At 46.2% G+C, this 24,080-nt stretch overlaps 2 protein-coding genes and 1 long non-coding RNA gene across 5 annotated transcripts in view; 1 reads left to right on the forward strand and 2 right to left on the reverse strand.

The window, feature by feature from the left end:
• The first annotated feature begins 72 nt into the window (after window positions 1-72).
• Window positions 73-6,584, forward strand: htr6 (5-hydroxytryptamine (serotonin) receptor 6). The gene is made up of 3 exons (XM_076026571.1): window positions 73-1,648; window positions 3,281-3,415; window positions 6,155-6,584. Exons 1-3 carry the CDS (start codon window positions 749-751, stop codon window positions 6,515-6,517), a joined length of 1,398 nt encoding a protein of 465 aa, XP_075882686.1. The 5' UTR covers window positions 73-748; the 3' UTR covers window positions 6,518-6,584.
• Window positions 6,550-23,531, reverse strand: tmco4 (transmembrane and coiled-coil domains 4). 3 transcript variants are annotated; one of them, XM_076026566.1, is made up of 16 exons: window positions 23,431-23,527; window positions 23,256-23,328; window positions 18,693-18,896; window positions 12,966-13,104; window positions 12,713-12,887; window positions 12,560-12,587; window positions 12,334-12,463; window positions 12,027-12,124; window positions 11,672-11,815; window positions 11,433-11,552; window positions 10,547-10,711; window positions 10,331-10,467; window positions 10,131-10,215; window positions 9,437-9,554; window positions 9,217-9,334; window positions 6,550-7,926 (listed from the first exon to the last, which is right to left on the reverse strand). In XM_076026566.1, the coding sequence occupies exons 3-16, from the start codon at window positions 18,805-18,807 to the stop codon at window positions 7,417-7,419; spliced, it is 2,082 nt and encodes a 693-aa protein (XP_075882681.1). In that variant the 5' UTR covers window positions 18,808-18,896; window positions 23,256-23,328; window positions 23,431-23,527; the 3' UTR covers window positions 6,550-7,416. The 3 variants fall into 3 exon arrangements, with proteins under 3 accessions (XP_075882681.1, XP_075882682.1, XP_075882683.1); XM_076026568.1 differs by lacking the exon at window positions 9,437-9,554 and having other exon boundaries at window positions 7,787-7,926; window positions 23,431-23,531; XM_076026567.1 differs by lacking the exons at window positions 18,693-18,896; window positions 23,256-23,328; window positions 23,431-23,527 and adding an exon at window positions 14,059-14,162.
• The window catches only part of LOC142888346 (uncharacterized), a 60,632-nt gene continuing 43,101 nt past the window's right edge, over window positions 6,550-24,080 (reverse strand). Inside the window, exon 2 of the long non-coding RNA XR_012926682.1 lies at window positions 6,550-6,977. This is a non-coding gene — a long non-coding RNA (uncharacterized LOC142888346). The remainder of the gene's footprint in view (window positions 6,978-24,080) is intronic.

Below are 24,080 nucleotides of genomic sequence, written 5' to 3' on the forward strand. Positions count from 1 at the left end.
GCGGCCGTGCATGCTTATGCATTAATCGGCCTGACGCTCTGACACGACGCTCCCTCTCTGGAGTAAGCGCCTCGCGCTTCGGCGGGGAGGCGCGCTGGAGTGGCGGACACGGGGATTAATGAGAGCGGGGGGCGTAAGGAGGCGGAACCGTGATACCTGTCAGAACACTTGTGAGACTCGCGCGAGGCGCTCAGCGAGGAGCCTCCGCTGCTCTTCTCGGAATTAGAAAAGAAGAGGAGGCGCGCGAGAGAGCGCGGCGCGGAGCTGCGCGGCTCGAGCTCGGCGGAAGACTTCGCCGAAGCTGCACATTTCCACTTCTGAGCGCGCGGAGTTGTGAGAAGCTCCTCCTCGGTCCTCGCCGACTCTTCTCACCTCTCCGTTCTGGTGCGTGCCGAGTCGTGCTCCTCCCTCCTGTCCTCGTGCCGCCCTCCTCCTCCTCCTCCTCCTCATTTTTCACGCATGCTGCTTGGAATCTCGAAGTCTGCCATCCCGTCTCACATTCTGGGTACCAAGCTGCCCGAGGCAGCAGCGTGTTGGCCCTGGATGGAGACATGAGTGGAGGCTGAGATCTTCCTCGACCGCCCTGCTGGCTGGAACTATGAACTCATGGGGGGATTTCCAACCAGCAGGAGGCTCCAGAGGTCCCCTGCAGGCTCCTGCTCCTTCTGCCCTGCCTCTGAAGTGACAGCCGCTGGCCACCTGGGACAACCGCTCCACTTCTGGGGGACGCTCACAGGTGAGCGCTACCATGGCCGCCTCCTACCTCAGCAGCTCCGGCAACAGCAGCGGCTCCGCGGCCCCTGGCTCCTGGAACTGGAACATCACGGGCAGCGGCCCCTGGCTGCTGGCCTTCATGCTGGCCGTCATCATCCTCATGACCGTGTGCGGCAACGCGCTGCTCATCGCCCTGGTGTTCGCGCACCGCTCGCTGCGCTGCACCTCCAACTGCTTCCTGGTGTCCCTCTTCCTGTCCGACCTGATGGTGGCGCTGGTGGTCATGCCGCCGGCCATGCTCAACGTGCTGTGCGGCTCCTGGGTGCTGTCGCCCGCCTTCTGCCCCGTCTGGCTGTGCTTTGACGTCATGTGCTGCAGCGCCTCCATCCTCAACCTGTGCATCATCAGCCTGGACCGCTACCTCTTCATCATCTCGCCGCTGCGCTACAAGCAGAGGATGACCCCCCCGAGGGCCCTGCTCCTGGTGGGGGCCGCCTGGGGCCTGGCGGCGATGGCTTCCTTCCTGCCCATCGAGATGAAGTGGCACAGCCTGGGCCACTGGAGCGGGACCTCCCCCGGGGTCGGCGGCAGCGGTGGTAACGTCAGCTCGTACCCCGAGTCCTACTTCCAGCTGTCGCCCTCTGGGGGCCGCTCCTTCCAGTGCCGCCTGCATGTCACGCTGCCCTTTGCCCTGGTGGCGTCCGTCCTCACCTTCTTCCTGCCCTCCAGCGCCATTTGCTTCACCTACTGCCGCATCCTGCTGGCAGCACGGCGGCAGGCCAAGAGGGTGGCGGCGCTCAGCCACCCGCCGCACCCGCACGCCTCCCTCGGGGAGCCGTCCCGGCCGCCCTCGCCGGGAGTCGCCGCCGGCGCGGGTCAGCAGGACGGAGACGACTGCAGCCATCAGGAGCAGCCCACGTCGCACCATGTGCCGGTGAGGAAGGCGTGTGTGTCGCACAGTGCTTGAGATGGATGTGATTTTAAAGTTTGTTATTAAAGGTTGGACCAAAATGGGAGTAATTATCACTAGATTAATTATCCATCAATCGATTAAATTTAATTCGTCACAATTAATTGAACATTTTTACACGGGTAGTTAATATTATAACAGTGTAGTGGCAAAATCTATACTCGACCAGAAAACTGCATGTTTAGCTCTCTGTTTATAGCCTCCAGTTAAAATGCTTTGTCTTAGCGTCCCGCTAAAACCGACACAAGGTGTTGGACCTTCCACATGATTGGAAGGGAACAAAAACAAGGCAGTTTCAAAGGGCGGAGTCAACACCCGGCTTAGGTCAATAACTACGGCGAAGTAATGGTCTGTTTGTGATGTCACAAATGGTTGATTCCAGACCTGGGCGTTTTAGGGCACATCCTACTGTGAGACCAGCAAAATTAATAATTTTCTTCTCTAGTAAGCTGGACAGTGACACATCATTGACAAAAAAAAAGTAGGATGAACTAAATTTTAGACAATATGGGGTCCTTTAAGTTTGGGTCCCTGTGTCTGCGCAGTCTGATGTGTCTGGGTGTTTATTGACGTTGTGTACGGCTAGGTGGGCCTGAGAGGTGTCCTCTCAATTGTTCGGGCAAAATAACAGAGTGTGAAGTGAAAGCTCTTGAAGTGTTTTCCTCTCCAGCAGCGTTTGGCCTTGAATATCTTTCAGGGGAGAACGTCTCCAGGATGTCGCAGACAGTATGTTGCCCTCAGGAACAAAAGATCACAGCGGATCACAGTCTTGTCGCATTAGCCTGGAGTTTGACACTATGCAGAGGAAAGTAAAACAAAACAAAACATCGTTTTGATCAAAGAGACGCTTTAAACTTTGTTTTTCACGTTAGGTATCTGAAAAAATATACAATTCTTTCACTCATCAGGCGTTCAAACCTTTTGTCTACACATCAGTATGAACTTTTCTTCTACTCTACGACATAAATCATGCATATTTTAATTAAGAAAAAACACAATATACATTTAAAGAGCAAGACCATTGTTTGGTTGGTGATGATTCATCTTATACGCATAGGATGAATCATCACCAACCAAACAATAGTTTGGTTCTTCCCAATGAAATTCAAGACATTAAAAATGTATTTCCACTTGAATTGTTAAGGCTATATCTCAGCAGACTCAGACAGGGGAAATAATCACTGTGTTGCAGTTTAAATAGTGCCAATTAGTTTGCGCTGCTTTTTAAAAATGACTATTACCTTGAACCAATCTGTCTGGCTCACGCCCTCCGGTTCAAGCTCCGCCCTCACAGAATAGATCTGCCGGGCGCCACAAGGGAATTCAGATCTTGATATATTATTAATTTTTGCGGTTTTAAAGTTTCTTCAAAGTCCGTTTGATGTTTGAGCGCAGAGAGAGCGCGGTTTGACTGAGACACCTATGGCGTTGGGATATGAGAGAAAAAACGAGCATACATAACATAAAGAATATGGATTTTCTTTTTAAATGCTTAATGAAATTTCTAACGCGAAACCCCAGCGGCCCCAAAAGTCTGTGTGTGTGTGTGTGTGTGTGTGCTAGTCTGGGACTGACTGCGGTGCTCTGCCTCACCAGCCGTCGGTGAACAGCGAGCGGCGCCTGGCTCACAGGCACGGGCGGAGGGCACTAAAGGCCAGTCTGACTCTGGGGGTCCTGCTGGGGCTCTTCTTCAGCGCCTGGTTGCCCTTCTTCATCACCAACATGGCTCAGGTAAGGACATGGGTTGGTGGGGAGGTGGTGGTGGGGGACGACTGTGCCATCCAGACAGACAGGTTTCAAGATCGACACAGAGAAAGAAAGAAAGAAAACATATTGCAAACGTACTGCATTCACTTTCGGGGGAATTGTTTCTGTTTTTCCAGAGTTTTCTTTCCAGGGTGTAAGACACCGAGAGATAGTTGATGGTATGACAGATGGTATGACCATTAGTTTGTCGACTTTACGGGGGCACCTGAGGACTTTGCGGCCCCTTGTTGTTACCTGTGTTGACTCGGTACAGTAGAAAATTGAAGATGGGAGCATGTGCGGGGCAGTAGCAAGAGTCACCACAGACATTTTTCTCACGGGATATCAAAGAATCACGATAATTCGGGAAAAAAAAAGAAAAACAGGTCTGAAGAACTACCAAGAAAAACAGGGGGGAAAAAAATAATTACCCGGAAAATAGAGCTTTTTTTCCAAATGAATGCAGTCCGCTTCCGCAGGAGATAGCATTCTTCTCAACATGTGTCATTTTTCAAAATGGAAAAAAAAAAAAACAACAGCAGTGATTTTCTTCCTGTTGAAAATTGCTCTGCAAATGCATACGTGTGATTATTTATTTCTTTTTTTTGCACCACAAATGAAAAGGTGTGATTGGCGCTGGGGGGAGTGTGAAATATATGCAAACCACAGACAGGACAAGACAGACAGACAGACAGACAGACACCGACAGACAGAAAAAAACAACAGCAAAACAAGGCTTGGATACGACTCTAATTTTGTGTTGACCGACTGTGGCGTCACGGCGCTTGCCGCGCCACGCAGCCAGGAAGTAGACTTGATCTGCGTGTCGTCTGAATCACTGTGAATCAGAGCGAACAACGGAGCAAAAGTCACCGTTAATAGCTTGGTTACTACGCCCTCCTCCACTCCCCCTCCTGCTCTCCCAATTGATTTATTCAATTTGGGATGCTTTTTATTAGGTGAACAAGCGAGGATCAAGGGGGGGGCGCCTGCTGCAGGAGGAGATGAATGTGGGGGCAGGGGATGGGTGCTGGTGGTGGTGGGTGGGTGGGTGGGGGTCGAGGGGGCAGCTCGGTCCGGATGGATGGGTGATGACACTCGTGTCGAGCTCTCAGCCGTCCAGTCATTTTGCCTTCCCCATCTGTGCCCTCTCGCTTTGTCCCCCTGCACGCCGCCAATCGCAGAGGCACGGCGGCGAGGCTGCGCTCTCCTTCCTTTTCACACTCAATGTGGTGTGTGAAACGCACCCCCGCCCCCTCCTCCTCCTCCCCCTCCTCCCCCTCCTCCCCGCCTAACTAATCCAATCTCGATAACATTGCGAGCTCTCCTTCAACAGCTGTCTCCTCCTCGCCGGTTCACACCGCCCTGGGTCTGTGCAGCAGAGGTGCCGCCACCAACCGGCTGACAATTTCGCATGAAAAATTGTCTATTTTTTTTTTTCCTTGTTCGCCCAGATGGACACAGCCTTATTCATGACATGGTTACTGCTGAGAAAGACATGCTTTGTCCGATGATTTTTCCACAGGAAAAAAAAGAAAAACCCTGTGAAAACTCTGCTGTTGATTCTCTTCATCTTCTTTTGCGCAAGATTAATTCTTGACGAGAAAGGCGCAGGAGTCAATTATTAAAATGAGACCAAAGTAAATGGCTTAGATGCATTTAATCGTTTGTATACCAGTGAGCATTTTTAGTTTTGTTATCTTTCTGTGGCGTTAATTGGGAGTTTCAAATTGGATTCACAGTCGACTAGGTGAAATAACTGGGCGGCTGGGACATAACTTTGTGCACTTAGTGCAAAAATGTGCACTTTTCAGTATGAATTAAACCGGTGGGACTCGCAATAAACCTTTACTATTACAATAGTCAATTATTCACCATACACTTTTTTGATACAACTACTTTTAACGGCCAATATTTAATAAAATACACATTTAATACCATCTATGAAATAAATACTTCATTATTGGAGCACAGCAATGTTTCAATCAATAGCATTCAAATATTGCAGTGCCAAGGCTGCGTTCAGACTGCAGGCGAATCTGATTCAAATCAGATCTCAAATTCAGGCTCTTTTTTAGTCTGAAGTTGAACAGTCACAAATCCCCTGAAATACGATTTTTCGGGAAACCACCTTCGGGAGGTAGTTTTTCAGATCGCATCTAGACAGATCAGAACAGCTCCAAAACACACCGATGGGTTTTGACTGTCCGTGACGTCACTCTACGCGACGCTAAGAGCCAATGCGCCAAACCAGAGGGCGCCATTCCAGGTGCGGAGCTGGAACATAATGGAAAAGACAGAAGCAGTAGAAAGCAGCAGTCCCTGGACAGAAGAGGAAACTCATTGGCTCATCAGTGTGTGGGGAGATACTGCAGCTCCATTCAAGCCAAGCTCCAGTGCATGTATCGCAACAGGTGCAGCTGTCGCAATGATATGATGCCACACACTGCACGCTACGCTGGACGACGCCTCCGCTCCGTTGTCGTTGCTACAGCAACCTGTCACATCGGTCAATAATGTGGACCGGTGTGAACAGAGCCACATCCCATTTGGACACTTGCAAAAAACAGTGTGGACAATCAGCCCTAAAAATCGGATTTGAGAAGGAATCTGATTTGAATCAGATTCGCCTGCAGTCTGAACGCAGCCTCAGATAAGTCTTATGAACACCGGTTTGCTTTAACGCGTCTTTTTGCACGTGTCCCTCTGACTGTCCCCTCCCAGGCGGTGTGCGAGTGTGTCCCCCTGGCCCTCTTCGACGCCATCACCTGGCTGGGCTACTGCAACAGCACCATGAACCCCATCATCTACCCGCTCTTCATGAGGGACTTCAAGCGAGCGCTGGGGAAGCTGCTGCCCTGCTGCTCCTCCTCGCCCCGCCTCATCCGCAGGCCCTCGGGGGCGCTCTCGTTGTCCCTTCGCAACTCCGGGGAGCCCAACCTTGCCAGCAGCCCCCCGTCGCCGCTGGCCTCGGACCCCGCCCAGCAGCCGGCCACCGCCACCGACGCCGTCAACCTGCTGGAGGCCGAGCAGGCCGGTGTGGAGTTGCCCCTGCTGCTGCCCAACCAGGTGGACCACCTGGACTGAAGGTTTGGGTGCATTAAAGACGGACGTCATCGTTGGCAACATGTACGCGGTTTTATCTGCTCGGCTGCAAAACAACAACAACATCAACAACAACAACATCAGGTCTCAGAGAGGCCATTAAACATCGTCGGTGAGCGTTTTAAAAGTCTCTAAATGGAAGCTCTTCACGTTGGCACAGGTGCAATCATGGAAAAAAAAAAAAAGAAAAGACGAGGCCTTCACTGAAAAATCACATCGCGTGACAATATCCATAGCAACTGAGCCCAATGAGGAACAGACACATTAGCTGGATCATTCAGTCGCTATGTGTTCTCACAGTTGTGTTAAAAATATAAATTACAAGACAAGTTCTTAAAAGCTACAAAAGACAAAACTTAAATTAATACTTCTGAGAGCAACGCTTGGTCGTTGAACACAGCTCGGGTATTTCAGTGACCGATCTGTCGCCACACACACACCGCTCTCTCAAATTCCAGATAGAAAACACTGTCATTGAGTCTTGGGATTCCACAGCTAATCAGATTTCTTCCGCTCGCAACAAAACCAGAACGGAAAGCTGCGAGGCTGGCCGATGCAGAAGATTACAAGAGTGGATGCTGTAGTAGCGGCTTTTTTTTTTTTTTTTTTTTGGGGATGGTATTTTCACAATATTCACACTTTTTTTTCCTACTTTGTTCCTGACTAGATTTGGCAAACCTGGAAATACTAACACAGAAAAAAAGACATTTGTCTGCTTCTATCTATCACCTTTTCCAGTGATTTTTTTTTCCTGGACCTTCCCTTATGTAATAGCTTCTGCGGGCTCTACGCCAGATAAATATGTGAGATGAATCCAACATATTCAGAAAATGTGAGGTTTATCATCTGTGCTGACAGTCGGTCCTTCGGCATCATCCTCTTTACAAGTTGGAATGCTTCTGTTGCTTCTTCTTCTCCTTTTTCTTCTTGTTCGTTCGCTCCAAAGTCCAGTTTGTGTCCTCCCAGCTCCAAGATATGTGTCCGCTCTCAGGGTCGTCGTCCTCTGAATTCTCTGAATTCTCTGAACAAGCGGCGTCCAAAGCGGTCGCTTCGCTCCCATCCGCTGTGTTTTCCTGCGCACTGGTCCCGGACGCAGCCTGGCCGGCAGCATCGCCCTCGTCCAAAGAGTCGAGCAGGTCTGAGATGTCGGGGATGTCCCACCCGTCGCCTGCAAGGCCCTCCCCCGCCACCACCCCCCCCTCCAGCTGATTTTGCGTCTCCTCCCTCTCCGGATCCTTGCTGGGCGGTCGGTCACGGGGATCTGCCGCCCCCTTCGCAGGGGTCGCAGGCTGAGGAAGAGCAGAGGAAGCCCCCTGGTGATCTTTGGTGGGAACTCCTACCGCCACCAGGATGGTCTCCATCTGCCTCATGTAGTCCAAATGACCGTTCACCTGCACGACACACATCACACAGGTTTCACCATCTCACACTACAGAAGATTCCACACATCTTTGTACAATAGATTAGAAATTGTAATAAACGTGTTGTAAAAACTGTCTCTCCCCCCCCCCCCCCCCCCCCCCCCCCATATTAATTTCTACCAACTGGTGACTGTGTGCCGTGTCCCAGACACGTTCAGTCAGTCCCCAGTGTTCTGTTCTTTTTTCTTTCTTTTTCTTTTTTTTTTTTTACACGCTCACTCAAGTGAAACTGGGAAACTCAAATAGAACAAAACAAGCAGCGACCGCAGCCGAGGACGAGTGTGAAGATTCTGAGGATTGGTGCGGCTTTACAGGGTAGCACAAAGCCTTCGCTGTGAACTGAAACACACCAGCAGGGGGCCACTCATTTTTTTTTTTTTCATGTTTAAAGCAGCACAACTCTGTCTATTGAACAACGGAGGAAAACATTTCCTTTGGATTTTTCTGCTTTGCTTTGGCTTGCGGAGGCATTTTGAAAGAAAAGTGATTCTGAACTTGGATATTAGACACACTGGATATTTTCTATGTAAAAACTTGACTGGCTGGCTGACTGAAGTGAATACGATAAAGAGTATTAGTGACGATTTGGATTTGGATTTGTGTGCTGCATTTTTTACAATATACATGTGTGTGTAATTCAGATCACAATACTTAAAAAAGAACCTCATCAAATTGCAAAAAAATGATTCATGACAAAGTAGGAGCAGAATCAAGGAGTTTTCGTCAAGTCCACCAGCTTCACTTCATAAATTATCCTGATTCATTTATCTGTGTAGGTAAAAATGATGAGGTGTTTAACACTCGCTCAATGCAACCTTGCAAGGCAGCTGCGTTACTGTGATGTCAAGCCCCAATCTCGCTCAACAACCTTTGCAAGCTGCACGGCACCGTGTTTTCAGACAGCCTAGACATTGTATAAGCAACAAGACTCCTTAAGAACAAAAAGAGATAATGGTCACACATTAATAGAAAACCTTGAGCTGTAACTACCAGCCTAACTTGGCAGGAAAACAAAAATGTATTCATTTTGTTTAATTATTTTTAAACAAAATTTGCTTTGGCAGATAGATTCACAAAATAAATCACTGACATTAATTAACCAATTCCCAATTACGAACACCATTATGTTCCATCTGGAGCGTCAGAATTAATTTAACCACAAAGTGGCCTTTTCATGTTTGTGGGCAAAAAAGCCTTCAGCCGGTCTGACTCAGTCACACTCCAGGAACCTTCAGCAGGCCCTGCCGCTCTCTGACTCACCACGGAGGACAGATCCACGTTGACGATTCGTCGATCCTGAACATTGACTGGCTGTAACCCGGCAACAGACAGCTGGGCGGCTGAACTTCGGTACAAGAATCCCAGGAGCCAGTCCCCCCTGATTGGTGGAGGGGTTCACAAGAGACAATCGATCAGGCAGTGTTTACGACAATTATTGATATTAAGCCTAAGCAAAGCCAAAGCGGGAGCCCCGGGTGACCTGCAGTATCCGTTGACTATCTTCCCAGCCACTACCCGGGTCATTCGCTCCCAGGCCTTTTCAGATCCGTCCACAGGAGCCCCCAAGAGGATGACATCCTCCACTACACCTTCACTGCCTGAGAGAACACAACCATGCAGGATTTGACTCGTTTGGCAGACATGAAAACAGTACAAACATAGAATTCTGGGTTAGACTGAGTCCATTCTAGTGACAAAGTGTCGTTGTTTAGGATCATCATCAGAACAATTAACAATTAGTATCTTTTGCAAAAAAAAAGGTGGCCAGCCAACTCGTAATGCAGGCTAAGGGATGTCTCCAGTGTAATATGATAAAGCAGGCTGCAGATTAAACACAATCAATTGATTACAAAAAGGCTGCTGTTAAAAACAAAACTTAAATAAGGTTTATTTCTTTATTAGGTGTTATAAATGTGAAAATAGTTTTTGTTTAAATCTTGCAGTTCCCTAAATTTGCACCACTTAAGAGAGACAGGCTGGTTTCAGAGAGCACAAAGCAAGAACAGAGCAAATCAATGAAAAATCCTCTCAGGATTATAAGAAATACATAGATTTGACATCAATGACATCAAATTTAAGTTTTCTTGGGCTGCTGAAATTGCTAATCTGTTTTATCAACGTTTACTGCTATATCACACCATCTCTAAATATTTGCTGATGGGATGTTTGGTTACCCTGTTCATTTGCGAGCTCCTGCAGACAGTAGTAGATAACTCTGGCACCGAGACTGAAACCAATAAGGCTGACTGGTCGTTTCCCCTTCAAATACGAGAAGAAAAACAAACATATTAGGAAACAAAAACCACAATGATAAAAGTTTCTAGAAAGAAACAAAACAAAAAAAACAGCTGTTAGGAAGGTTACAAGGACGCACCTGCTGCCTGCTTCTCAAAACCTGCGCCAGGTGTTTCCCCACCTCAGCCGAGCGGTTCAGACACACACACCAGGGGTGGTCGATGACGCTGGCCGCTGCCAGCAGAGACGCCGGCCACGTCAGGGCCGCCACGATGCCTGGACAGGGTCAACAACGTCAGCGTGGCACCCGGAGAAACGCTACGTTCAGCACATACGGCGCAGACCCCCCACTGACCGGAGAGCACGGTGTACTTGAGGGCTTCCTGCGCGACGATACTGACCAGCCCGTCCAGCAGGGAGGCCAGCGCAGAGCCCAGATCCCGGAGGAAGCGGGACTCCCACACCAGGCAGTACTGCTCCCCGCACTCGCCCAGGCTGCCCCACGGGGCCTGGAAGGAACCTGGAATGCAGCAGATTTCACCGACAGGGAAAACTAGCAGGCTGCACTCGAGAGGCCCCGGCAGGTGAAGTGTTTTCTTTTAAGCTTTTGTGCAAGGCGGGTGGAAGGCCTGCGTGGCTAAGGAGAGCGGCAAGGTTTTATGGAAATCGCTGTCGCCGCTTCTTTGCATAATCCTGCGGCACTTGGCCGGCATGCTCTCAGAGTAGTAAATGCCATGTTTTCTTTAATCAAATTGAACGAGGGAGTGTTTCCCGCAGCAACAAGCCGCAAATAAATTATCACTCGCCACAGATGGAACCTCGCGTCCTCACACCTAAACTGACAAAAAGCTCCTGTTAAATTAAAATACAGACGGTGAAGAATAGATAAGGCTGGATATACGTTCATTTAATCTATTTTTTTCCCTGTGAGTTCGACATGTTGATATAAACTTAACACTTTTATTACATGTTATCTCTTTTCCGTTTTTAGAAAGAGACTTTAACAATGCATTATATATGGTGCCTGTTGTTATAGTAACATGTGAAAGATGAGACCAAACAGACTTTCTCTAAAATGTCACAGAAAAAAACCCCCGCTAAATATTAAAAAAAAATAATAATAATGATAAAACTGTTAATTTTTTTATAATTACTAATATTCTTACAATCATCTTTTTAACATAGTACACTGCTACTACTCAGTGCAGGTTAATATTATGGTATGTCTGACATGCACTTACTGTATTTGCCATTGCAGAGCCAACCAGTCACAGCGACGGTCAGGTGCAGATGCTTCCCGGTGCTCAGAGGCAAAAACTCAAATTCCTCAATGGCGCCGACACACTTTTTCATCTTATATCCTGCAAGGTTGAAAGCCAACACAGTCAGCAAGCAGTTTCGCCACAAAAACACTTGAAGTCCAGTCAGATTTGTGTCATACAGCCACTTTTTTTTATTATTATTCAATTATTTTTTTTACCAGTTAATCCAGCTCCTGCTGCTCCAAACAGGGACGCCATGATGGCGATGCCGGTAGCTGAGCCCAGAGCAGCAGCCCCACCAGCGCCCAGCACAGCGCCCGCCCCTGCTGCCACCAGGGGTGCCGCCAGTCCACCTGTCACACCTGGCAGAGACGAGCAGAGCGGCGTGAGAGCAGATAAGCAGCTGCCGAGTGAAGAGAACAACAGCACAACGCCTAAAATGGGACTGAACAGTTGTGCACCAGACACTCTGTGGTGATTAATTACAGGCTGATTAAAGCATGCAGCAAAGTCTGATAGCACATGATCGAAATGTCGGCCTAAAGTCTCTTTTAAAGTCAGGGGAATGATCACCAATCACTGTTCCACCGCCGACTGTCGCCAGTCCAATGAGCAGGTAGCGACGCAACTTCCGCCCTCTTTCCTTCCTCCGACGGCGAGACGACTCTTCTCTGGAGGGCCACAGAGTTCATCAGTGTTACCTCACTCAGTTTTGAACATAAAAAGGTCAAATGAGTCAGCTGATACGTGTAAAAAAAAAAAAAAACGAGACACTGAGCCTACTAAAATTGCCTGAAGGTTACACAGAGCTGAATTAGACAGGTGGCCTAAAATGAAAAATTACATTGACGCGACGTTTCTCATCCAACCCGTAACTCACTCGCTCTCCTCGCCGCCTCCCTGCAGCTTCTCCACAAGCGTTTCCTCAAACTCCTCCAGCAGCTGCAGACAGACTCGCAACAGGCAGCCCACGTGACGGATGAGGACCCTCGATCTGGCGTCATAATGGCCTGGTGGCGGAAGGTTGTATTTGAGAATACAACTATTAATAATGAATGCAAGGAAGAAAAAGAAGAAGATTGCGTTGGAAAATCAGAAATCTTTACCGTCTTTGACGGAAAAAGACACCAGATCCTGCAAAATACAAAGTAAAAGAGCAGTTATAGCAAGTGAGTCATAGTTGTAAACAAAGATGTGATTATTTTTTTTATTTTTTTTTTTATTTCTTGTGAAGCTTATTTCAATCCTGAGACAGAAACCTTGATGATGGGGGTGGCCCCGGTAGCCAGCAGCTGTTCAGCCTGCAGGATGGAGAGGAAGGTGTCGGAGCCTTCGAAGCCCAGGCCTGACAGGAAGGCCCCCATCACGGGCATCACTGAGTCGTCCAGGTCCAGCCATCGGACCAGATCCTGCAGGTACTGATCCCTGAACGCACTGAGAGGCACCAAACACATCAATATCAATCGAGCTCATATGCAAACATCTCACCCAGTCATCACCGGAGCATCTTACCTGTTCTCAGGCCCGGTGAACAGCTGACCCAGGGACACTCCGCAGAGTGCCGCATAGGCGAAGCGACCCTGTTCTGTCAGCTGCCGGCTGATGATCTGGTCACATGGTGCATCCTCTCCTGTTTCCTTCCCACCCGGGTCTGCCGAGGTGCATGTGGACAAAACTTAATGATTAACTGCAAAACAGTAGTTTGATTCAGGCACGTGGAAGGAAAAAACAAACAGGAAGTGTTAGAAACATTCAGCAGGAGTAAAAACAAAACAAAACAAAACTCACACAAACTGTGGGGGTAGGGATGAGGGGTTACTCAGTACTATGCACAATTATTATACACACCTTACTTACCAGGTGACATCACGAGCTGATAACAGCGACTCCTTATGTAAGAGGACTGGCAGTTATCAGTCCATATTAGTTAAGTACGTAGTTGTAGTAGTAGACTTTTGTTTAAATGCTTAGAGCAAATTGCAATGGAGTATTACAAGCTGGCAGACAGCCAGTCAGTCAACAATAGGTACATTCAGAATTATTACTAATGACTTTCGACTGCCAGAGTTTCCCCATTAAAACGCTCGAGCTGCTTTAAATCTGCTACTTCGAGCATAAAGAATTCTTCAGTCTTCATGTTTTGGTGTTACTGAGACAGTTGTGTACTCCTGCCTTCAAGAGACACTTATTATTATCGATTAATGATTGGAAGACACAAGTTTTTCCTCGCCTTGTATTTGACGTGTCCCCCTCGTTCTGCAACCAGCTGGCGGCATCTGGTTTGAATTGAACGTTAACGTCGTGCTTTCTCGTCGTGTCTCGAGTGAATCGGCTTCAATTCAACACACTGCCGAGTGTGACCCACGTTTTATATATATACACTTTTTTTTTAATCAGTCAAGGCGTTTATTCAATCACATGCCGCTTAAAAAAGAAAGTGTTTACAAAACACAACTTTTTCGCGAGCTGCCATCGGCGACTTGAAGGCAGTGGTCGCGCTATCTCCGGGAGCTAATTAGCTAACTTAGCCAACCGACGACAAGACAGTGTCATAGCAGCTCTGTCGGAGTAATACATGGGTTAGTAAACTAGTTTACTGCGGTACCTGGAGTAAAACTGGTGTCCGTGTTGCTTTGTTTTTCCTCCATGAAAGCAGATGTCACAAGTGCTAGCAGTGGACCCGTGTTGCGTTCACGTGTTTGTCTCAAACTTTGCAAAGTAAAAAGCGCGACAGTTAAAACTTTTAACAGTTCGTAGATATCGCAAAACTAAAAGTGTAACAAGGCCGACTCTTACATTATTTTTAAAAAATATGTCAAGGACTGATCACTTCATCGGACCATTTACGTGCCAATTTAGAGTATACTAATAATACCCGCATTTTTGACATCATGCGAAAGCCTCACATTCGTTTGAGGCTTTTTCGTGACGTAACTTCCACGTCCACTCAACTCGAGCAGCCGATATCGCCTACACCGATGTTCAATATCTTGTCCTGGGGGAAAAAAAAAGCTATTTAAACACATCGAATATACAAGTAAACAAATAAAACGTCATCTATTTAGTTATTATTATGTCTGCCTCTGGCCACATGGTGGCAGTGCGGTGATAAGTTTACAATTTCAAATGCAAACTTTGAAATACATAGGTTGCAGTTCCAGTACCAGCCGCGAGATGGGAGTGTAATTTCCCCCCCCTGAAGTTCCAGCCCTGGCTGCACAACTGTGATTATAACCAAGTGATGCTTCCATTTCATTTTTGGTGATCGCTGTGGTGTTGTTTGATGGGGTGAATGCGCAATAAACAATAAATTGAGTGTGGTAAACTTTGAGACGAACCAGTTTGTAAAAGTAATATAGTGTGGCTCATTATTTAGTATTATTAGATATATAACCAAATATGTGGAAAGTCATTATAAATATTATTGCATACTACAAAACTATGGAGTAAAAAAAATACTAACTACAGTGAGGATCCATTCAATATTAATATCATCATATATCTTCAGTCTATATAAGTTTAAGTAAATGCCACAAAACTGAAAAGTCAGTATGCCTCTCCTCTCCCCTTGCAATCAGCACCATCAGCTTTAGTTTACAGAACGTTCTTGGCTCCATTCTCCTCCCCATAGTTTCGTATGATGACAAGAGCTCAAGGCCACTCAAGGGAAGACAAGTGCAAGAAAGGTTGGATTAAACATCCACCAGGTCCGAGCTGGGAGTCTGTGAGCACAGCGTGGGTGCTTTGTCAAGCCAATGGCCCCAGCTTTGACGTGGAGGAATCTCCAAAACCTACAAGAGCAGTATTTGTCTCTTAAAGGCATCCTGTTTATACAGTCCTTGGAGCTGTCTCATAAACAAGATTTTCAAAAATAGCCGAGCTGCAGCTTATGCACTAATGATACACAAACATCATCAAACACTGATGCCGTCTATTGCAGATGTCAATAATAGTGATTCCTACATTAAACACCACAAGTGAAACCCATACTCCCACTGATGATACACAGATAGGCATCATAGGAGAGGAACTATGAAACACAGCCTATGTGAGATGCCTTTTTTTGGAGACTTCCATGGCTTGTCTAGACTTGTAATCAGGGAAAACAAAAGCCTGGAGGCTGATGAAATATGAAAAGCCCGGTTGTTGAAACATACAAGTAGGACAGATGATACTGATGGCACTCTGCTGTGTCTTTGCTTGAAATTTCAACTATGTGCTTATTTTTTAGTTAACAGTTAACTAAACAGTTAAGTGCATAACTGTAAGCAGAAGAACCAGGTATAAAAACAAATAAATAAAATGCATGAATAATGCATTAAACCGCAAAATACTATAACTGAAACTATTTTTTTTTCATTTAAAGGTTTTCTTTTTTTTTTTTTTTTTCTAAAAAAGATACATAATTCTTCAAAACATGCATTGCTGCTGGAGTTTTGAGATTCAACCTCTAAAATTTTGCATATCTGTTTTTCAATACCCCACATCCATCTTGTGCAGTTCCAATCTAATCTTTTTTCAGACAGTCTAAGCAATGCAGAACAGCTTAATTGTGATTGGAACGAAAGGAGGAAGCATCTGCTGCAATCCGCTGCATCTGCAGCAAAGTTTTTAAGATAACAAATGGTGAAGACCAAAGACATTTGTTTGCTCTGTCAGTGAACATGAGGGTTATATATATATATATATATATATATATATATATATATATATATGTACATATATATATATATATATATGTATGTATGTATGTATATATATATATATATATATATATATATGTATATATATATATATATATATATATATATATATATATATATATATACATATATATATATATACATATATATATATACATATATTTACACACACACACACACACACACAAACACATATATATATATATATATATATATGTATATGTATATATATATATATATATATATATGTATATATATATATATATATATATATATATATATATATATATATATATATACATATATATATATATAGAGTCAATCCTAACTCGAGATGTAATTTATTGACTAAGAACTTTGCAAGACAGGACCCAACTTGAACCTGGTTTGGCAACAATGTGACTCTAGGATTAAAATCTCGTCTTTATTAGACCTATTCATCCAAGTGGAGTATGTATCCGGGCATAACCTCCTCGCATTGTTCCGATGAATCTTTTGTTCCGGACATCAGTCGCGGCACGCAACTGCAGCAGCATGAAAATATTTCAAGTGTTTCACTCATCCAGTTTACCACAGAAATAACTATGGGCGATGCTGTCTTCCAAATGTCAGCTTTCAGTTGCAAAAAGAAAAGTCTGAAAGATCAGAAGGCAGAATTAAATAGAATGGCTCCACAAATGTGTTCCTTATTTTTAACCCATTAACCTCTAAAGATAAATTGAAGGCAGGATCTTGAAAGCCTTTGATAAAACAGTATGTCAAATACATTTTCTATTTTTAGGATACCAAAAGAGAAGAATTATGTTAGAGCTGATGAACAAGTGAAAAATTGTAACACATGTCAACTAAATGCTCAAGCGGTGATGCGATGGCGCTGTGGTTTAGCTATTAAACAACAATTCACTCATTCATTATCATTGTCTGGCTCGTTGCCACGCCAACATTTTATAATAAACATTTAACAAAAACGATGATCGGTGCTAATGGAAATTTGTTCATTTTGTTGAATTTCTCTCATGTTAAAGTTTAGATAATTCTATTTTTGTCCCAGTTAGCCTAATGCTAACGCCGCGGAAGCCGACAGCGGTTTGTATGTTCCAGAATCCAGATCAGGATGACAGTCAGATTTCTGAGAATTTTTAGGCCCACACCGCTGCCTCGCCGTCGACATTGGCGCAGTTTCAACCGCAACAGTTTTGGCACATTTTCCACGACCAGGATAAAGAGCGACCTTGTCTTTCATGTGCTGTTGATATCCCCCAGGCTGACACTCCCTCTTCCCTCTTGTTCTTGAGATATGTCACACAATCTGCCTCTGTGCATATGCGTGTGTGTGTGTGTGTGTGTGTTCAGTCTTACAATGGATTACTCATTGAAAAACAGACAGGCAGACAGCCGGAGCTCACACCAGACAAGTTCAAACACAACACACATCTCCCCCCTCCTCCACCCTCCCCCATGTAGCATGTCGCTGACACAACACCACCAGGTTTTCTCCCGCTCTCCTCCTCTGCCACCTTGACTCTTGACTGGAGGCGAGCCCAGATGAAACTGACCAGACTAAATGACCTGCGGGGCAGAGGTTGGGAGAGCTCTTTGCGGAGGGGGAGGCGTGCACCGCTGTGAGAAAGAGCAGGAAGTGGCTTCGCTAGGCTAAAGAGAGTGTCAGGTGAGGGGCCCGGAGTTATGTGAGAGGCCGGCGGATGTGGATGACAGGTGACGGCGTTTAACAGGAAACGGACGGAGAGGTTATCATCTGTCTGTCATTAAAAGTACGGTGGGATGTTCACAACACCTGGTCAGGCATTTGAGTAAAAGTTTTCACTGCAGTTTCACCCAAGCTGAACCGAAGCAGGAACTCTGTGCACCTTCACACGGATGCACTGCAAACAAACATTCACATTATGTCCTCTTGGGTGCCCAAACAGACTGAAGACTGTGTGATTTCGTCTCACCAAGAGGGACCATATTTGGATTATCGCACAGAAACCAGGACAATTCACCCGGCAACGAGACTATCAATTGATTCTTGAGGTTTACTTAAAGATTTCAATATAATTTAAGTATCTGGAAAGAGATTTATTTTTTCATTATATTGTGACAATAATAACAGGTCAGGACATGAAAGACCTGTCCTGGGAAAACAGGAGGTTTTGGTCACCCTCTTCGCAGCACCACCAGCAGCAGACAGAGTGAGGCTGCCCGGTCCTCCTCCGACTCAACCTGCCCTAACAGATTCCTCCGCAGATGCTCTTGCAATTAACAAAACATTCCCTGCTGCCACTTTAAACCGCAGAACATACCACAAACGTGACTTCAGATTTCTCTTTGTGCGAGCGTCCGGATTAGCTTGCGTGCGCAATTATTGCCGCGAAAGCATGCGCGCATGCATGCACGTCCGTTAGCGGTGTACCTGTGAAGGCTTGTGCGTGCAGCACGTAGCAGACGCGTGCGTGCGGGTGTGTTTAGGTGTGTGTGTGCATGTGTGTGTACGTGCGTGAGTTGTGGTGTTTGCACAGTGCGGAGGGAGTGTTACCGGGGGTGGAAGGCAGCTGGAACCGCCGTGGAAGGAGCGTGCAGGGGCGGGGAGCGAGGCAAGGGTGAGGAATCACAAAAGGGAGGAGAGATTTGGGAATCCAGCTGCGCTCCATCGCAGGCCAAAACTCAAAGGAAGACGGCAAGAGAGGGATGGACAGCCACGGGCCTGCCCGGCGGACCGAAGACTCCGGAGGGGGGTGACCTAGAAAGGGAACGGAAAGCAGAAACATGAGCGCCCGCCCCAGTGAGGATTTGTGTGACTTTTTCAGCGGGGAACCGGCTTCGTTTTTGTCAGCCGGTGTGAGAAATGGCTGTTCCAGCCCGGACCGCTGCAGCCGTCCTCCCACAGGCTGCCATCACAAAACTCTGACATCGCCTCGATGAGTCACTGACAATGACCTTTCTCGGTTGTTTCTGAATAAGCGTCTCTCGGTTTACAGCCGGTGACAGAGGTCCTTTGAGCTGTTTGCTCTTCCCGGTGAAAGTCCCTTGTTTCGAGAACTGGAGGCCGGGGGGGCGGGGGGGCATCCGTTCCGCGTGTGAATAGGGTGTCTTTATATTGCTGAACTGTAAAAATCTGTAAACACATTTTGGAAACAAGCAGTCTGGAAAGGCTTCGGGCTCATTTCAGGCGAAGCTGCTCGCACGCCGCTGTAGTCAGACCCCACTGAGCTGTTAAAATACTCATAAAAGTCCCTTTTTTTGTGAGGTCCCTCCACCAAATCAGAACGCTTCTGACGGCGGATGCATTCGCATCTCTGGCCTGGAATCCTTTTGAACAGTTATAGGCCCACATGCCCTATTACATCGGTGGTCACGCTCTGGCAAAAAAACGGGGATGAGAACATTTACGCAGTACCTGCCAACGCTTGACACAATAAGTCGATTGTCTGAGGAGAGCTCCGCAAGATGGAACCACCACGGTCTCAACTTGCCAGGACCAGAGGCAGCCTGTGATATTTAACAGTGGAAAACTTGCAGTGGGTGTTGGCCTCGTCAGCCTCGTCGGCCTTGACGGCGTTCCACAGTTGCGAAACAAACGTCTTAACCAGATGAGCCTCAGGACCCTGGATACACCCCCCGTTTTTACCTCAAGACAGTGAGCAGACATGATTGCATTCGCCCGAACGTAAATAAAACACTTTCCGGTGAACATGCGCGGCCCTGCCTCGAACTAAACGCCTGCTCCTGTTTCACTTAACTTGTCATATTTGTTTGAAAAGAGGGAAAGATAGAGCATTTTACAGGAAGCTGGTAAGGACTCAAGTTCATGGAACTCTGGGAGGATACCGAGAACTTTGCCCTGTATTAGCTTAAGGATTTATTTTTCTAAATGTCCCAGAGGGGAAAACTGACTGCCCTTTGACCACGCTTCTGGATGCAAAAACATAATGTTCCCTGTGTGATCAGCTATGAATATACAAGATGATGAATAACAGGAGACAGGAAGGCGTTGCAGACGCGGGACCGGAGGTGTCACTGCTGCTCAGGAAGGCAGAGGGCATCCCAGCGCACAAAGGGTCTTCCGCATGTCTGACTCAATGGGAAGTCCCTCAGCTATATTTTTAGTGAAGGAGCTCTTATTTATGTCCTGCCAGTATTAATCACACACAGGTGATGGGCTTCAGGGCACCGCACTTGGATCCTGTTCACAACCACTCCCAACCCACATCACCCTGTCTGTGTTTGTTATTGCTCACCTCTATTGGCTTCCCATCAAGCCCCTGCCTCCTTGCCTCAATTTCCATGTTGTGATTTCATTCGGGCTTGGAACAAATGGGAGGAAATTGAGTTCTGTTTTTTGTTCTGTTTTTTTTCTTTAGCATTTCAGCATAAACATCCCCTTTTGCTGTTTACAAGAACTTAGAGGGCCCAGGAAGAAAAGCAGGATAGTTCTGGCAAATTCAGATCCACGGAATGCTTTTCCACCACTGACAGTTGCATTCCCGCATGTTGCCAAATCATTGGCAGCCCAAAAAATTTTTTAGTGGGCAATTACGACTAGGGTGCTATTATGGGCCAAAGTTACAAGGGAATAAAGAGCATAAAAGACTGCTTGAAGAGGCTTTCAGATTTCAAACTTTTCCCACAGGATCCTTTGTGTTCTCCCCTCTGTTTTCCATCTGATCACGGCCTTGAGCGTTGTAATGAAGAAAATAACCCAAACACTCACCCTACGGCGCGTCTAATCCGCAGCCTCCTACTCCATCCGTTGTTGCCTTCCCCAGAACTGAAAGGTCACATTTTTACTGTTGCAAAGTTTCCCTGCTCGCTGAAAAGGACTTTTGTGTTGCTCACACAGTGAACGATACGGATCAGCGTCCAGGTCACTCCATCTGTCATTCCGTCCAAGGCCGAGAAGGAGGCGGAGTGCTGACACGAGTCTGCGTTGGTTGGGTTTGTGTTTTGGCTGTTAGACAACATCAAACATTAACCTCAGCTGCAGGCCGTGCGCTTAACACGCGTCACTTTTGCTGCATGTGATCTGTCATGCAAATAGTCCAAAAATTTCCAACAGGATCAAGAAAAGGGAGAAGTCCAGTCTTTTGCCTCGCTTGCTCACTCTCACAAAACACATTTCTGGAACCTGTCCGCTTGTGATGTCACATGAAGGCATTCACTCCACCCACTAAGACCTACTTTGTTTTTGTTCCTTTCCAAAGATGTCCAACAAAGTTGTAGCAGACTGTAAACGGAGGGCTAAACATGCTGTTTTCTCAAAAGCATGTGATTCTGCTAACTATTTTAAACTTTTTAAACTATTATGGCAATGTCTTCACTGGGATAACCTGGCAGGACCGGAGTGTAAATGCCTTATTAATAACCTCTGATAAAAGTTTGGGAAGGTGAGACCCTGTAGATTTAACTTGGAAAGAGTTCACTTGACTTAATGCCGCTAACCCATCAAATTGTTTCCACTGCCAGCTGAGCCACTTCTGCTTAGCTTGCTGCTTGTGCAGCATCAACGCTAATCTCCTTAGCAACAGTTAGGCTCACAGCCACTTCCTCTTAGCAACAGTTAGGCTCACAGCCACTTCCTGTGTGCCACTTCTTCTGTGGGTTTCTGATACAACACTTGGCAGCACAGATTGGTCATGGACTGCTTAAAAAGAAAAAAAATGTTTAATTCCGGCACACGGCAAGATGGATGTGTTACATTTCACGAGAAAAATCACAGCAATCAAGGATTCCTCACAGGCTCATCACATGAATGTAAACCCAGAGCATGCGTACATGCATGCATGCTCCACATGCATGCCCGGCCAGCTATGTGCTGCTGCTGCTCCTGCACATGCCAATGCCAAGCAGCTCCATGTGGCGGTATGCCATGTGTGTATACAACAGATTTACAGCTCACTGACTAGACTTTTTTTGGATAATGCACCCCCATGTGTAGCATTATCCAAACAGCATGGTGTCGTTGACCGTGAGCTTCAGGGGCTGTGAAACGTACATGTGCGAACAAGTCTTGCCGCTGGAGGGGAAAGTGCACACGCGCGCGCACGTACGTGCACACGTACACAAAACACACAGAAATTAATGCTGCATGTCTGTTCTGCAGCAGCAGTGCTTTGTAAATGGACCGCGATGCTGCATGGAGCAGGATCCCTCAGAGGATTAGGACTCTGACTGCATTAGCAGGTCGAAACAGCTACTGCCAAAGTTCAGTGGGCAAAAAGGAAAGAACGCTGAGTCATGAACCTCAAGCCTAATAAAATTTATAACTTGATATTTGCCTATTTTATTCTGTTGTTTGCACTGCGATAAAATATAGGTGAGACAGCGCTATCGTCATGCTGTACACTCACTAAATGAGCTGATAGTGTTTGGTTTACTAGGTGTGTGTGTGTGTGTGTGTGTGTGTGTGTCGCGGAGGGAAGGGAAGTCATTGTTTACTGTCAGTGTCTCGCAGGAACAATGGAAGCATCTGAACTTGATGCGTCACTAGAACCCAGACTTTTCAATTCCTGCATCTCAGTTTCATTCCCTCCCATCCCTCCACTTTATCCCAACCCCTCCACAAGCAAGAGAATCAGGGGACGCCCACACCCACGCCCACACCAGCTTCATGTTGTGTGATGAATCGTTTCCCACGTGATCCTGAGGGGCCTCGGCTCAACTGTCAACTCAGTTCCCTTTCCACAAATAATTCTATCAACATGTTTCCTGTAAAGTGTGGCTGATATTTGGCCATTTTCAACATTTATGACGTTTCATGCCGCAAGCACCGTTGGCCTCTTTTGATAACAGTGGAAATTCTTGTTTTGCTTTCACCAGGACAAAAAGGCAAAAAGGTATTCAATAGGTTAGTCCCACTGTCACTGACATAAAACTAAAGCGTATTATTTGCACGTTGTAAAAGTCAGGGAAACATTGTCTGCAGATTTATTTTCCTCATACCTTTTTAAAATGATCATTTTATTACTTTTTAAATGCCGGCAGTGCCTTGAGTTATTGTTGCGTATGACTCATTGTCATGACATGACTTGTTAAGGGATATTTTCTCGAAGGGGGCTCCTCCCGTTTATATCATAGCTAATTATGTAAAGTGATGCCTTACATCAAGCTATGGCTCGGGACCAAGGTGTTGACGCCTGGATGGTGAGAGCAGCCCCATTTACTATTCTGAGACTCTGCAAAGACAGGAGAAAGAAGGCAGGACTGAGATACTCCAGATAGCTCTGAGGGGTTTCGTGTCAGACAGAAATGATAGTGGGAAGTCAAGGCGACATTACCTTCAGAATAAAAGCACACCTTTTCAGCCTGTCAGCCGACTACAGTTTGAATGTAGCTGTGTTCTTGATTGGTTTTTGGGTTCTTTTGAGTTAGATTAAAGGTACCCTTTACTACATACATTTGTGTGTCTCGTCAATGATTAGCTGGAAAAACGTCTGGCCTCCCAACTGATCTGAATGTAATGACTAACACAGGCTTCGGTGTTCCATTTGGAGCCAGGAAGAGGCAGAATAATAGCAAGTAAACACAGATCAAAGTATACGTGAGGTCTGAATGGCATCAAAGCAGTTTTGCAGCTGGAGGAAGGGAAAAGCATTGAGCGCGATTGTTGGCACACTCGGGAATATCCACAAAGCACCATGATGAGTAATACCTAATATCATTAAGTCCAAAGAGGACTTATTGAAATAATTCAACAATACAATACCTTTCATACTTAATCTGTATGGCCAGTTCAATTATTTTTATGAGAGTAATACACAATGACAAATGTCTCCGTACTAAACTGTTTAAGCAAAAGGTCAAAAAAATGTTTTATCATTAATATTATTTCAAATAAAGACAACTCTTGGATACATATAATTTGGTTGGTCAGGTGTTACTCTGTAAACAGTCTGTGTGTGTGTCTTTGTTTTTTCTGACCATTTTC

Source organism: Nelusetta ayraudi, unplaced genomic scaffold (genome assembly GCF_046127955.1).
Source record: "Nelusetta ayraudi isolate G7.1 ecotype Tasmania unplaced genomic scaffold, CSIRO-AGI_Nayr_v1 ptg000019l, whole genome shotgun sequence".
Taxonomy (NCBI): domain Eukaryota; kingdom Metazoa; phylum Chordata; class Actinopteri; order Tetraodontiformes; family Monacanthidae; genus Nelusetta; species Nelusetta ayraudi.